The sequence below is a fragment of the Barbus barbus genome, assembly GCF_936440315.1.
Source record: "Barbus barbus genome assembly, chromosome: 31".
Taxonomy (NCBI): domain Eukaryota; kingdom Metazoa; phylum Chordata; class Actinopteri; order Cypriniformes; family Cyprinidae; genus Barbus; species Barbus barbus.
Genome location: NC_136759.1, coordinates 26,168,842 through 26,184,990, shown reverse-complemented (window position 1 = coordinate 26,184,990; position 16,149 = coordinate 26,168,842). Strand labels below are relative to the sequence as shown.

The 16,149-nt window shown below is 35.4% G+C and overlaps 1 protein-coding gene across 1 annotated transcript; it reads right to left on the bottom strand.

Moving 5' to 3' along the window:
• Window positions 1-12,056: 12,056 nt before the first annotated feature.
• Window positions 12,057-15,767, bottom strand: LOC306851322 (P2Y purinoceptor 14-like). The gene is made up of 2 exons (XM_079387480.1): window positions 15,724-15,767; window positions 12,057-14,619 (listed from the first exon to the last, which is right to left on the bottom strand). The coding sequence occupies exon 2, from the start codon at window positions 14,615-14,617 to the stop codon at window positions 13,625-13,627; it is 993 nt and encodes a 330-aa protein (XP_079243606.1). The 5' UTR covers window positions 14,618-14,619; window positions 15,724-15,767; the 3' UTR covers window positions 12,057-13,624.
• Between the last annotated feature and the right edge of the window lie 382 nt (window positions 15,768-16,149).

Genomic DNA, 16,149 nt, shown 5'->3' with positions numbered 1-16,149 from the left:
GTGTAACTTGCCTCTAACTCGCTTATCTGTCTGCACTGTAGAGTTGCTATGTTTACCAGACTTGATTGGCTGAGTGGTATCACGTGGGATGGCTTAATTCGGATGCAATTGGTCTGGGTGTTTCCACTACCACTACAAAGCTGCGCCGATTGAAATTGAAGCATCCCCTCGGGTTTTAAATCATAACCTTCTGTTTTGGCTGTAGGACCAGGTCCGTATGGGACGGCTTCTGGATCCGGACCCCGACCGCGGTCCACCTGTTAGTGATCTACAGAGGTGGAAAGTCCAGGGGCCAAAGAGTAAATGTACTGCCATCTTTTCGTTCCACCCATGAACTCAGCAGCTGATTTCACCAGAGGAGGAACAAAGACATTCCTTTCAAGTCACAAACAAGTCTTCAAGTCATAACCCAAGTCCTCAAAGAGTTAAAGTTAATGAGATAATTAAGAGACTAATTAAATGATGATTGTGCATTAGTGATGAACACCTGCTGATATTGAGAATTACAGATTATCAGATGTTGATGTTTTATTGGTTAAAATTATGTGTTTGCTTTAGTTGGGCTCTTGACCCTTGATTCCTGTGTTAGATCTCTCTCTGTGGCAATGCATGTGGTGTTGGGGAAGCAGAGAGATCAGTGCTGTACAGTGAGAAACTAGTCACTATGAGCTTGCTTGATTAAACCGGAAATAACTTTTGTTTCCTTGTTTCATTTCTATGTTTAGCATAATTAACCTGGTGACGCTGCAGCATACAAGTATGTATAATTATGGTCACTACTGTTGAGGATCAAATGATAAAAAAAATTCTACTCCTAAACAGGATTTTTTTTTTCTCAATATTGAAGCATTAAGTTGCATTTTTTTACGTCAAATTTAGTTAAACCATAGCGAAAAATACTAAAACCAGACCGATTTAAACCAAAAACTTTCTTTAATCAAAAGCATAAGCTAACCTGCCACTTCAAGGTTTGATTCAGCATTCCACAAATGTCTCATGTAAAATAACAATGCAACTGCTTAGAAGCAAACTTCTTTGAATTGCTAAAAAAGCCCAACTAAAGCAAACACTGACCACAATTATGGTGGCAATGATTTTTTTTCTTCATGTTCATTTCATCCAAGGCTGTGGCTGAAGTCAGTTGTAGCTCTTTTCTTCAGTGATGTTGATTGTTAACATCAGGTGTTCATCACTAATGCTCAAATCATAATTTAACTAGTCACTTAATTATATCATTAACTTTAACTCTTTGAGGACTTGGGATTTGACTTGAGACTTGAGACGTGTTTGTGGCTTGAAAGGAATATCTTGGTTCCTCCTCTGGTGAAATCAGCTGCTGAGTTCTTGGATGGAATAAAAATATGGCAGGACTTTTACTCTTTGGCCCCTGGACTTTCCACCTCTGATAGCCGCAAAAATGTAGTTCAGGGAATGTACATACATTACAATGAAACAAAATATTATATCAAACGTTGCCTGTTTTCATTTTCATTTTAACATATTAATAGAACAATAGAATAAAGACCAAATATTACCTGTTAGATTTACCCAAAACAAATTATATCTTATGTTTACCCACTACAGAGACATCAGAGCCAGCGGCAAATGTCAGAAGGACTAGCCGAGGTTATGCTCCTCTCTTTGGGATACATGAGCACTGAACGCGCGGTGATCATGTGGAGCTCACGTCTCCGAAATCGGCAAAGCACATTTTCAAATAGGCTAGAGATTTTAGTTTTAAACAACTACATTCTTGCTTGAAATACACGCATCCAGTGTAGGCAGACTTTAGCTGTTGCGACGCGGCACGTCCGGTGTAGACACGGTGTTACTCACCTATCTGGAAGAAACAAAGCAACCGAAATTCAAACCGGTGCATGCTGTTTGTGGAGTTGTTTAATCCTCCTCTGCTGAGTTCTTGAGAGATGTCTTCTTTTATTTCAGTTGATTTTATCAAAGGCTGTGGCTGAAGTCAGTTGTAGTTCTTTCTCGTTTTCATCAGTGCTGTTCCTCACTAATGCTCAATCAGCACTTAATTAATCACTTAATTATCTCGTTAATTTTAAATATGCTTCAGTGTTACTTTAACACTATTTGGAGTGGGACCAAATACACTCTGAGCAGTGTTAATTTAACACTGGGGATTTTACTGTGATGAGGTTTCAAAGTATTTTAGATTGTTTCTTCTTAATGTGTACGTTCATAGAGGGAGAGATACAGTAGTGTGCACCGGTGGCGCTGTGCAAAAGATCCAACAAATGAAATGCATTGAAAACACAGATTGACTAAAATAAAGTTTACAGAATTTCAATGACTATTGCAAAGAACATGCCTGCATCCCAGTGTGCACGCTGTCCATGCTAAATTCTATGTGATATTAGTCATTTTTAATACTATTTAGGGCAGAGAGGGTGGATAGTATGCACATTGGGATGCAGGGCATGTTTCCTCAAATCCAGCACTGGAGGGCCATTGTCAGAATTTAGCTCCAATTTAGAATTTAGAAAGGTGATAAATACTCAGCTGCCTGATACTGTCTAGTAACTCTGAAAACCTTGATTAGCTTGTTGTTTGTAAACTATTGGCATATTAAACAAGATTACAATATTAATGAATATGAACATGAATATGAATTAATAAATTGTATACATATAAGTTGCCTATTTTTGGTTTTTGTTGAATTGTAAAGAATTATTTTATCTTCATTATTAAGAGGTTTGCACAAGAGTTAACTGTAAACCGCAAACATTCAACTTTGCTAAAATTAAATGTCTTGGTTTGGTCTACACTGGAAGTGTTCCATTAACTCTGTTAAACTATAATTACTAAAACTAAAACTGAAACTAAAATACATAAAAGCTAAATAGAAATATGTTCACAAAATAAAAACTAAACTAAAACTAACAAAACCATTAATGACACTAACTAAAACTAAACTGAAATTATAGGAAATTTGAAAAGTATATTAAAATAAAAACTAATTTAAAATTTCAAAACTATAATATTGTTGTCGCTTACCCTGCCTTTAACATATAAAATATCACCAATCATCATAATTTAGAACAGCGAGCTGCAAGAACAGCTTATATTTAAAATAACCTGCAATACTCTGACAATAAAAAGTGTGTGCGTCTGCTAAGACCCTGACGTGACACTAAGCACTTTTCCACTCAAAGACCGTTTTTATAAATATGAACGCTGGCGTGGATTTAAGCGTACACACACTCTACGATCAAATCTGAGCATACGCACACTTTATAAATGAGGCCCCAGCTGTATAAACGCAGATGCATAAATGCTGCTGCTAATATGCTTAATATTTTGCACCTGCATATGAATGCATTTCATATGAGTGAATTTTCATTTTTATTCCAATAATGCAAACCCTGATGACATATCACTATTATATCGCATCGCATACACTTCACTCTATGCTAATTGTTTTTTATGAATTCGGCATTGCAGTGAAAATTTCTGTATTTGTCATATTGCGGTTTATTTAATATTTCATTTTTATTCCAATAATGCAAACCCTGATGACATATCACTATTATATCGCATCGCATACACTTCACTCTATGCTAATTTTTTTTTATGAATTCGGCATTGCAGTGAAAATTTCTGTATTTGTCATATTGCGGTTTATTTAATATTTCATTTTTATTCCAATAGTGCAAACCCTGATGACATATCACTATTATATTGCATACACTTCACTCAATTATTTTAATAATTGTAAATATTAATTAGCTGAATCAGTTAGCTGGTTTATCATATTAAACTTACTTCATATCCTCTGGTTCCAGCAGTTTGTCCAGCTTTTGGTGTGTTCACACAAAAATGAAAGTGTAAAATAAAAGTAAATACATTGTGACGTGTGAGAAGCTACAGAAAGACATATGAATTTGAATATTTGCTGGCTTAATTTGCAAACAAATGCAAAAACGTTACTCAGTCATGCAATGACAGAGCATGCACAAAGCATATATTATCCTCTGCAAAACCACATATACCACATATTATACATTTGACCACTTTGAAAATTCAAATGCATGTCAACACATGCTAGAATGTATTGATTTGTCTTAAAAAAATACAGTTCTAATACACACATGTACAATGAACATGAACATGAATAGCACACATCCATTTGATTTCATCTAGCCAAGTTGCATTTAATTGCTGCAATAAACTTTTTTCTATCTTTCTTTCTTTTAACTCCATTACTACTTTGTAGATTTTCTATTGTCTTATTCACAAAAAAGAAACAGTGTGCATAATTCATTTTCAGTCTTATTTATTTATTTATTTATTTTTTACATCGAGAAAGTTGGCTATTTTAAACAGTATACATGTTGCATGACAGCTTATCCCTTACACAAAGAAAATGTATTTCCTTTTTTTTTTTTTTTTTTTTTCTCTTTTTTTTTTTTTTTTTTTTTTTTTTTTTTTGGCCTGTCAGTAACACAGATAACACATGACAGTACGTATGTGTAGTTATGCTATCATCATTCACAGCCTTTTTTTTTTTTTTTAAATATTATTTTTTTTTTATTAATTAATTAATTAAATTTTATATACCCTTTTATTTAAAAATGTATTTCCTAATAGATTACATTTATGTAATGTGTATGTGTATACACACACACACACACACACACACACTGCCGTTCAATATATATATATATATATATATATATATATATATATATATATATATATATATATATATATATATTTTAATGTAATTTATTTCAGTGATGCAAATCAGAATTTTCATCAGCCTTTACCCCAGTCTTCAGAGTCACATAATCCTTCAGAAATCATGTTGATTTATTATCAGTGCTGCTCTTTTTAGCTTTCTATTCATCAAAGAATACTGAACAAAATGTCACAGGTTCCAAAAAATATTAAGCAGCAAAACTGTTTCCAAAACTGGTAATAAATTGATATATTATAATGATTTCTGAAGGATCATATGACTCCGAAAACTGTAGTAAAAGCTGATGAAAATTCTGATTTGCATCACTGAATTAAATTATATTTTAAAGTAAATTAATTATGTATTATCCTATAACCTCTGAAAACGCCTCACATGACTGCTCTGAACATAACGAAACAAATGCATATTGACGGATCTTCTGTTCTGCAAAATGTAAACAAATGTAGCCTATATTTTTGCAAGGAATCAGAGCAATCAGGGGAAAAGCATACAGAAGGAGGTTGGGCCATTCGTGGGCCAACACGTCCTCACTCTTCGAAAAGTAAATTTGGCAGTGAGAGTTGTCTTTGGAGGCGAAGAGGTCGACCTCTGCCCTGCCAAAGATTCGCCAGATTTCTTGAACCCTCTGTGGGTGGAGCATCCACTCCTCGGAGGGGACGTTGTTCTGAGAGAGCATATTCGCTCCTTGGTTCAGCACGCCGGGCACATGAGCTGCTCTCAATGAACGCAGGTTGAGATGTGCCCATACTAAGAGGCGCTCCACCATCTCGAAAAGGCGTTTTGAGGTAAGCCCGCCCTGGCGGTTTATGTATGATGTATGACATTATGTCCCTTCAGGACTGGCAGGAAGAACTGAAGAGCTCGACATACTGTCATCATTTCGAGGCAGTTGATGTGTAGCTGTCCTTCAGCGTTCGTCCAGGAGCCGAAGGTCGGTTTGCCATCGCACAGAGCCCCCAACCTGTTTTGGAGGCATCCGTCATAACAACCTTCCTTCTGTAAACCAAACCCATTGTCACGCCCTGTTCGAACCACCGTGGGTCCTTCCAGGGGGCCAGGGCTGACATGGATGAGGAACCAAGACATTCTTTTCAAGTCACAAGCAAGTCTCAAGTCAAATCCTAAGTCCTCAAAGAGTTAAAGATAATGAGATAATTAAGTGACTAATTAAATGATGATTGTGCATTAGTGATGGACACCTGCTGTTACTCAAAATCACAGAGGATCAGATGTTGATTTTTTATTGGTTAAAATTATGCCACCGTCATTGAGATCAGTGTTTTCTTTAGAAAGAGTGCTGTGAGACGCGTTTTGAGTTCCTTCTTGCTTCGTCAGATTTATCCATATACCTGCTCTTCTCTTACTCCCACATATTGACCTTTTTGAGCGTTTTATGTGGTGATGGGATTTATGGCTCTTTGAGGGGATCCGGATCTTGGCGATCTGTTCCTTTCAAACGTTCCTTTCATCTCTTTTTAAATATTTAGTCAGTTTTAAGAAGCCAGCTTGGGGGCATCTCAGTTTATCCTGGAAATAATCACTGGGAGGAATGATGAGGTGAGATTTGTAGTCAAATAATTAAAACTCAGATATCACACACCAATATCTGAGTTTGAATTATTCTGAAATATTGATTATTACCTCATGTGACGGCAGCGTGCACAAGTCATGGCTCCGCTCCTACCCAATGACAGAGGCACGCAGGGTTTTTTTCCACTGGAGTACTCACGTGAAGGATGCGTGCACAACTATCATCATGCTGTTAGGCAGTAGCACCCACTACTGCCTAACAGTACAATTTTAAGTTTGACAGTCTTGGTTGACGTTTGGCCTGCACGTTGACTTGTTTCTGTGCATCACCCTCTCATGCAGTTGTGGTTTTGTTGCAAGTGGTTTCAAAAGCAGACATCTATTTTTGTATTTAACTAATGGCCGAGCCACAGTTCTTTTGTCCTTCTCTCTGTGTGCATGGATCGCTGAAACTCAGTACTCCTGAACTCCTGTTCTCCCTCTTAACTTAAGATATCATTCACACCAGTGGCTTTAAAACAGAAAATGCAGCTATTAAAGGGTTTGAGCGATTAATACATAATGTCATTTGAATAGGGTGGTTTCATGTGCATCTTCTGTATGTTTATTATGAGTACAGAACAGAAAGAATTATAGTGATAAAATACTGTATACATAATTAATCATAAAAATATTAAAAGTATTTTTAACAGAAGGAAGACCACCACAGTAAAACCATAATCTGAGCCACTAGAATTCAGGTTCACTAGAATCCTGGGATTAAAAGACATTTAGATTTATCTGTGCTGATCTATGTTGTCTATTTAGAATATCAAAATAAAGCAAAAGATTGTATACAATATATGATTTTTATGGAAGTAATTAATCTGACCACAAATAGTGGCAATATATATATATATATATATATATATATATATATATATTTGTATAATTATGATTTGTGAAAGAATGGACCACATTCCAGTTTATAATTCAGGTTTTCATTGTGGAAACAACTGCGTTATTATCAAAGTTTTAGATATACCCAGGCGTTACATTCTCCCCTGTCTAGGTTAGAGGTGGAGGAATCAAATAATAAAATAAATTAATAAATTAATTCCATACAGCAAAATCCCCAGTGTCAAATTAACACCGCTCGTCTATATGGGTCCGAAGTTATTTTTGCTTTATATAAATGATATTTGTAAAGCATCAAAATTAGTAAAGTTATTTTTGGATTTAAAATAATTATTAGAGACTATTACTTTAGAAATGTGTAAATTTAAAAGGTGGTTCGATTTAAATAAATTATCAATAAATGTTAATAAAACTAAATGTATGTTATTTGGAAACAGTAAAAAGAGTACACAAGTTCAGATACAGATAGATGGTGTGGATATAGAAAGGGAAAATGAAAATAAATTTCTTGGGGTGATAATAGAAGTATCTCAGTACTGAATAGGGCAAAGCATATTCTGGACCATAAATCACTCTACATTCTTTATAGTGCATTAATATTACCATACTTAAATTATTGCTCAGAGATTTGGAGTAATACATATAAATGCAGATTATTATCATTATCTGTGTTGCAAAAAAGAGCAATACGGATAATTCATAAAATTGGTTATAGAGATCATACAAATGCATTATTTTTAAAATCAAGGATATTAAAATTAATTGATTTGGTTCATTTTCAAACAGCACAGATAATATTGCACAGGCAATATTCAAAAATTGTTCCTTAATGGAGAAGTGAGATATAATCATAGGAGAGAGTGTAATTTTAAGCATCTTTATGTTCGTACAACATTAAGAAGCTTCTGTATTTCTGTATGTGTGAAATTGTGGAACAGACTAAGACTAAGTGCTCAAGCAATGCCCAAGTGTGATCCAGTTTAAAAAGCAGTATAAACGTATGGTTCTCAGAATGTATCAGGAGGAAGAACAGATCTGATTAGGTGTTCATACAGATTATTTAGTCATAGTGTTTATTTGGGTTTTGTTTGTATATTTACTGTAAATATATGTAGGAATGTGGGCAGAGTTATGAAGTTGATTTGATGATTATTGTTATTGATTATTATTATTAAGTGGAGTGGAGAACGGGTAGGATTAAATAAGTTTATGCTTCTTCCTCCTCTTTTTTGGACATGTATAAGTGAAATTATTTTGTATTGTTTTGTTTTGTTTTTACTATATTTATTTATTTGTTCGAAATAAACTTTTTAATCAATCAGTCCACACTACAGAGTGTAAAAAAGTAAAACCCGAAGCGGTGTCAAATTAACACTGCTGGGTGTGCATATGTGTCCACATAACAGAGTGTTAAAAGTACCACTGAAGCAGTGTTAAAATCAATGAGGTAATTAAGAGATTCATTGAGTGATGATTGGCCATTATTGAACACACCTGATGTTAACAAACAGAATCAACAAAGAAGAAAATCACAATTTTTCAAGTCACCATTATAGTGGTCAGTGTTTACTTTAGTTGGGCCCTTGACCCTTTAGTAACACATTTTGTTTGGCTGTTAGAACTAAATTATAGCAGTAGGGATGTGCACATCGATGCTGGAGTATCGATATATCGATACTCAGAAGCTTTTAATTTGGTATCGATATTTTTTTAAAAGTATCGATATTTTAAATATATTTTACGCTGATATTTTAATTTCTGCATAACTAAATGTTTTAGCGCTGTGTACAGGATAATCGGTGACGCTTTGTTTATAAGACGTTACACCAATCAATCTGCAGCAGAATGTGAGCGATCATGTGTCTTTCAGTTAACTTACGTACTCAACACACGCAAGTCGTACACTTCTGCATTACAGAATGGCACGATGGCAGAGAGGAAACGTAGCGTGGTGTGGTGCTACTTCTTATCAGCAGAAAAAAATATTGCACAATGCAATATTTGTGATAAGAATGTCGTACACAGCAACAATACAAGCAACCTTTTTAAACGCTTACAGACAACACACCCTGAAACTTATAAAGAAGCGGAACAAGAACAAGCTGCCCAGTGTTCCTCTGCTCAGTCTCCCTCTGTCCAACAGAAGACGTTACAGGAGAGTTTTAAAGGAGGCAAACCCTATCCAGGTACAAAGAGCAGAGTATTTAGTTAACCTATTAACTGTACATACACACACACACACACTCTCTCTCTCTCTCTCTCTCTCTCTCTCTCTCTCTCTCTCTCTCTCGTTACCATTAGGTGAATAAATATAAATATAAATGTGTGTGTGTGTGCAGTGTGCATACAGAGTGTGTGTGTGCAGTGTGTATACAGAGTGCGTGTGTGTGCAGTGTGTATATACAGACAGAGTGTGTGTGCAGTGTGTATATACAGACAGAGTGTGTGTGTGTGTGTGTGTGTGCAGTGTGTATATACAGAGTGTGTGTGTGTGCAGTGTGTATATACAGAGTGTGTGTGTGTGTGCAGTGTTTATATACAGAGTGTGTGTGTGTGTGTGCAGTGTGTATATACAGAGTGTGTGTGTGTGTGTGTGTGTGTGTGTGTGTGTGTGTGTGTGCAGTGTGTATATACAGAGTGTGTGTGTGTGTGCAGTGTGTATATACAGAGTGTGTGTGTGTGCAGTGTGTATTTACAGAGTGTGTGTGTGTGTGTGTGTGTGTGTGTGTGTGTGCAGTGTATATATACAGACAGAGTGTGTGTGCAGTGTGTATATACAGACAGAGTGTGTGTGTGTGTGTGTGTGCAGTGTGTATATACAGAGTGTGTGTGTGTGCAGTGTGTATATACAGAGTGTGTGTGTGTGTGCAGTGTTTATATACAGAGTGTGTGTGTGTGTGTGCAGTGTGTATATACAGAGTGTGTGTGTGTGTGTGTGTGTGTGTGTGTGTGTGTGTGTGTGCAGTGTGTATATACAGAGTGTGTGTGTGTGTGCAGTGTGTATATACAGAGTGTGTGTGTGTGTGCAGTGTGTATATACAGACAGAGTGTGTGTGCAGTGTGTATATACCATAGACTGTAAATTAGTCAGAGGCGAAATCGGCTGAAACCAAAAAATGTTAACATGTTGCTTTTCTTAAACGCTAATCTACAGCTCAAAGATTAGTAAATCTTTATCAACGATTGCTGTAATCTTACAGTGTTGTCCTGAGCATTGCGAAATACTACAAAAATGTAGAAAGTTGAAGATGAAGAAAAAGTTTCTTTAAAATTAAGAAATGTGAAAGCACATTTTATGTTGTTGGTATTTTAGTTTATTTTATTAAGATTAATTTTGTGAGTTTTTTTGTAAAATATGTAGTTAGTAAACAGAATATTGAAAGAAAAAAACAAATAAGACTCACAAATAAGAAATAAGTGAAAATATGCAACATCTAGTTTATGTTGTTGGTATTGTTTATTTTATTACGATTTCTGTTTAATCAATATTTTTGTAAGAAGGTTGTTTAAACATTTTGACTTATTTGTCAAATTTGCTTTTCTAATAAATGTATTAATGGCCAGTATGTGTATGTTATTTTGTCTTTACATGTAATGATCTTTTTTTTTATTAATATTATTTTGAAAAATCACATTAACATTTAAAATAAGTGGTATCGGTATCGTAAAATAAATAACAAAAAGTAACATTTAAAATAAGTGGTATCGGTATCGTAAAATAAATAACAAAAAGTATCGGTATCGTATCGCATTCAAAAATTGTGGTATCACCCATCCCTATATAGCAGGCAGACGAGCAAAAAGCAAAAGTGTCTGGGAGGTGATGATTATATTTTGATATAATTTTTCTGCATTGACCTGAATAACTGTTGGTCATGTCAACACTGTGAACAACAGAATATCTGGCATTTTCAGTAAAATCATGCAGATGTTTTTAAAAGTTATTTTGATCAAAAACATAAATTTCTTTAGTTTAGACACACAGACGTCAAGAATCAGCGTGAGAATCACAACAATGGTGACCATCAAAAACGCATGCTGTAGCCAATCAAAACTCATCCATGGCTCCCATTATGCATTGCGGCATGAATAAATTATGAGCAGAATTGTCTTTTTTTCTTTTATTTTTGCTGTATTTGTGACTTTTTAGTAGCTTGTTTTGTGATCTGTTGATCTGTTTATCTGAATATGCTGTTTGTCACCATTGTTGAAATTCATACACTGATTCTTGATGTCTGTGTGTGCCTTTTTTCTTTTGCATTAGAACAGCTTATAGATTAAGAATTATAGAAAATAGAAAATTTCACTTTGGAATCACAAGGCTGTTGTCATCAATAAAGGAAATTCAACTGAAATATTAGACTCTAAATGAGTTCAGTGATAGACAGGCTTCACAGTGTTTCACTTTTTTAGCTCTGTAGTGTGGACCCATATAGACACCGAGCAGTGTCAATTTTACACCAAGGATATTGCTGTGTACGAGTCTCCCGTCTAAGAATGATTAGCCATGTTTATTATTAATACTCTGTTCGCAAATATATTTTATAAATATATTTCTATAGATGTTTAACGTGCTAAGCAATAATAATTTGTTTCTTGGATATAAAAAGTCATTTTTACGATAATACAAAGCATGTGTCATAACTGTTCTCAGACCTGGTTCTTTGTCTGGCTTCATAAGCAGTCAGCAATAATTAAGAAATCCATATAAGGACTCTAATTTATTTACTGCTGCTCTAGTTATTGAATCCTCAACTAATATTCTCTATGCAGTCTCTCATGAACAATTGGCTCCTCTTTGCATTTGTTCAAAACATTTCAGCACATTATTAAAAGATGTCTAATGTCATTTTCATTGCTACTTCCAAACTAAGAGAAAAAAATGTATTTGAAAAGACAGCAGGATGACTTTGAATAGCATCATTGTATTGGTGTGTTAGGATGAGCTGAGCAAGACTTATATGTATTTCCTGGTTTGAGAGTGACTTCCTGCTTAAAGATGAAGTAATGGATCCCCTACCCTCATATGAGTTAGAATGTAGGTATGTAAGAGTGTACAGGCATTCAGATACATTGATGTGTTGAAAAGTAAAGTGCATATATACATATAATACAAGTATAAACATATATGAATGGAGAATGTGTTTGTGTGTGTGTGTGTGTGCGTGTGTGACTGAGAGAGACTTCACGTGTATGTAAGAGAAAGGTGAATATATGTGTGAGAAACTAGAAAAATATGTATGTGAAAGGAGAATGTGAGTGTGTGAGAAAATAAATTATGGGCTGTACAGCCTCACACAGGGTAAAACCAATGGAAATGGTTTCTACATTAACCAAGTGTTATATCTAAACACACTTCCTGCCTCTCCAGAGCCAGTAGGCATCCACCGTTGTGGTGGGGAGGAAAAAAAAAACAAAAAAAAAAAAAACAATCTTTGCAACAATGCTGAGGCTTACCATGTAAACAACAGAAGTGTGAAATGTGTGGGAGTGCAATTTTAAAGGAACAGATCAACCAAAATGTCAAATTGTTACAAATCTGTATAATGCTTTTTTGTTCTGTGGAGAATTTGTAAAGACTTGTTTTGGAAGTTCTTTTTCATATAATATAAGGTGATATTCACCATAATCTTACCTTCTGCCTTTGAAATAAATTATGCAATTCGTATGAACTACAACCAACAGTATTGATCTCATGTCCAAATGTAATCACATCAGACCTCCTATAATGATGCCGTCATCCTGTAATGAGGCCATATTTAAAACTGCATGCTGAAAGATTTTCTGTGAATTATAGACTTATGTTTCGGACTGTTATGTTGTCATATGTATTTAATTTAATGTTGCTTCTTTGTCATTTTCGAGTTTGCCGCTCTCAGTTCTCATTCACTTTTAATGTACAGAAAAGAGTGTCTTGAATAGTCTTCAAAGTGTCACCATTTATATTCCATAGAAGGAAGTACACAAACATCTATGGTTCTATGATGAACCTTTAACATCCTTGGAATGTGTATATTACACAAAAGGTTCTTTATAGTGAAAAGGTTTTTTAAATGTTCTTCACAATAAGAAAATTGCTTCTTTTTAGAACTGTTCATTAAAATGTTCATCAGGGAACCAAAAATGGTTCTTCAATGGCACCGCTGCGAAAACAGCAGCAACATTAAAATGTTTAAGAGTACAAGATTTAAAATGAATTGAGGGTGAGAAAAGGATGAAGATTTTATCAGAATTTCTATTTATAGGTGAACTCTCCAGTTAAGGGCTGGCTTTTCTTCAGTAAACAGTTTTGAGAGCTGTGGCTGACAAAGTTTCTTTTGGAAAACACCACTTCGTCGTGACCTTCTTCCGTTCCATATCTTTATGCTGCATTTTCGCATGCAAGGAAACCACAGCTAGGCATGTGGTTTCAAATCAAAATATCTTTTCCATCTTGCAAATGGCTAATGCTAGTTTTGCTTCTTTGCTCAGTCTTTAGAGATTGCTGATACTGAGCCCAGTGCCTATTGAAGGCCGCCTGTTTTCGCGCTTTACAGATGACATCTTCTGCAAAAGTGACTCTCTGAATGTTCTGCACATGAAAAAGTATATGACAGGATCCAGACACACATTAATGGCGGACAGGAAGAGCGTAGCTTCTTTGACCTGGAAGAGAATGAAGCGGTTGTAGTCACTAAAATCATCCTTGTGGCTTTGGCTAAGCGTGTAGGGCACACGACAAACGTGGTAAGGAACAAAGCAGAAGACAAAGACAGCCAGCAAGCTAAAGATGCTTCGATTTGACCTCCGTCCTGCCGCACTGCTGTCCTGCTGCACGCGTTTGCAAGAGCGGTAAACGTGACAAGCAATGGAGACGTAACAAAACACCATCAGCAGGAACGCCACCCAGAAGATTCCAACGTTGAAGTGGGCTGAAACTTCGTGCCAGCGCCGACCCAAGTCGCTCTTCAGGGCCATGCAGGAGAAAACCTTAGGCATCGGCTGATTGGTTAATATGGTGTTCGGCAGCATGAAGAACATCATGACACCCCAAGTTAGCAGAGCGAGAGCCTTTGCTACCGAAACACGCTGCAGAAAAGAAGACACACTGGAGGTACTGCACACAATTTTGAAGTAGCGTTCCAAGCTGATGAGGCTCATGAAGGTTATTCCTGTGTACATGCTGAGGTAGAAAAGCACAGCTGTGTAGCGGCAAACTATCAGCTTCAACTGCAAGCCGCCGTAACCAAGGTCGCCCACTACACGCCACGGGTAGCTAAACAACATCAGAACGTCTGCCACCACCATGTTTTTTAGGTAAACTACTAAAGCTGAGGAGGTGGGAACCCTGAAGAAGATCCAAGCGGCGAGTCCGTTGAGAATGAAGGCACAAGCGCAGATGATGGTGTAGAGCACTGGCAGAACTTGATGTGTGAACACGCTGTTGACGTTTGTGCTGTTTTTTGTCAGTGTAGTATTGATGTCCATATCTAAAACGGAAAATGAAAGAACTTCTTTAGCTTTGATGATATCAGGAAATATTGAGACATGATTCAATGTTGTAACTTCTGCTAGATTTTTTTTGCTGATGTTCAGAAATGAAAAGTGCCATTTATGTAACTTTCATGAAAAGTCTTTGTATAGTCCTTGCACTTTTTATGCATTTATTTCTGCTTCAGATTGTGTCTGACGTCCACTTTAGCATACTTTAAAAAGTGCATTTATTATTAAATGAATATACTTTAAAACAGCATACTTAATTGTGATGTAATGTTTTCAAACTGTTACATATAATTACATATAATTGCCATAACATGAACATATATCATAGTTTAAATTAATATGAATTGCATTTAGATTACCTTTAGAGTGCTTTTTTGACCTACTTAAGCAGTACTTAAGTAGATCTTTCTATGTAATTTCATAATTAGGTCTGTCATCTAAAATATGGTGAAGTGTACTAGCAAGTGTTCTGACAAGCATTTATGGTAAATTAGTTTCAATAGAAATTAGATCAAAGTATATATGTCCTGCATTTAAATATATTTTTAATTACACATTTGTAATGTTGCAGTTGCAGTTAGTACTTTTCAAATAATTGAACTTTAAATGTAATACAGAATAACACACCACAGTTAAAATTATAATTAAGTACTTTAAATAGATCAAAATAAGTGTACTTTAAAATAAAACTTTTAATTTGACATTATAAAGTGCACTTAAGTATTTTAGTAATATGATCTATTTTTAGCAATAATATATAATAATATCCCAATAGTATCAACTTTTAAAATGTTAAGAACACTACAGGTGCACATTCAATGTAATACAATATAGTCTCCAACATTCTGCTTAATGTCTCTTTGTGTTTTCATGTTTTGTTATTTCCATGTAAACTACTGCATTTCTTTTTCTATCTGCTGGCTATATTTCAGATATTTTAATCAAAATGACCATTTGAATCTTTAGAAATAGCATGGTGCTATTTGTAGCAAAATGTGTTACCTCAAAGTAACTTTATCACATATCCTGATATCAGAAAAAAAAAAATATGAAAACATTACAAAGTTTTCCATGATAAAAAATAAACTTACTTGAAGAGTTGAGTCAGCTTGTATCATGACACAGAATAAGAAGAAGCGTGTTGGGATGAGCCTCACATGATATTTCAGAGGATGGGGGCGTTGACTTTGATACAGGAACTTAAGAGTGGCTGGGTTTGTCTCGTGAGTGAACACTTGCTCAGCACTGCAGGAGTTTCCTACCACTCATGGCTGTACGCAAACAGCTTCCCCCTCCCTGTGCTCCAGCATAACCCACAGGACAATGTGATTGCTCTTTCATTGTTCATTAGAGTCAATAGAGTCCCAGTTGTGTTTCAATAAAGCATCAACTTTGACTCAGACATTTCTAAATTCAAAAGATCTTTATTGTCAGCACATTCATATATGTACAATTGCACACAAGAATGAATTAATATTTCCCTGGGACTCATGATGCTACAATGAATGTAAGTTTAA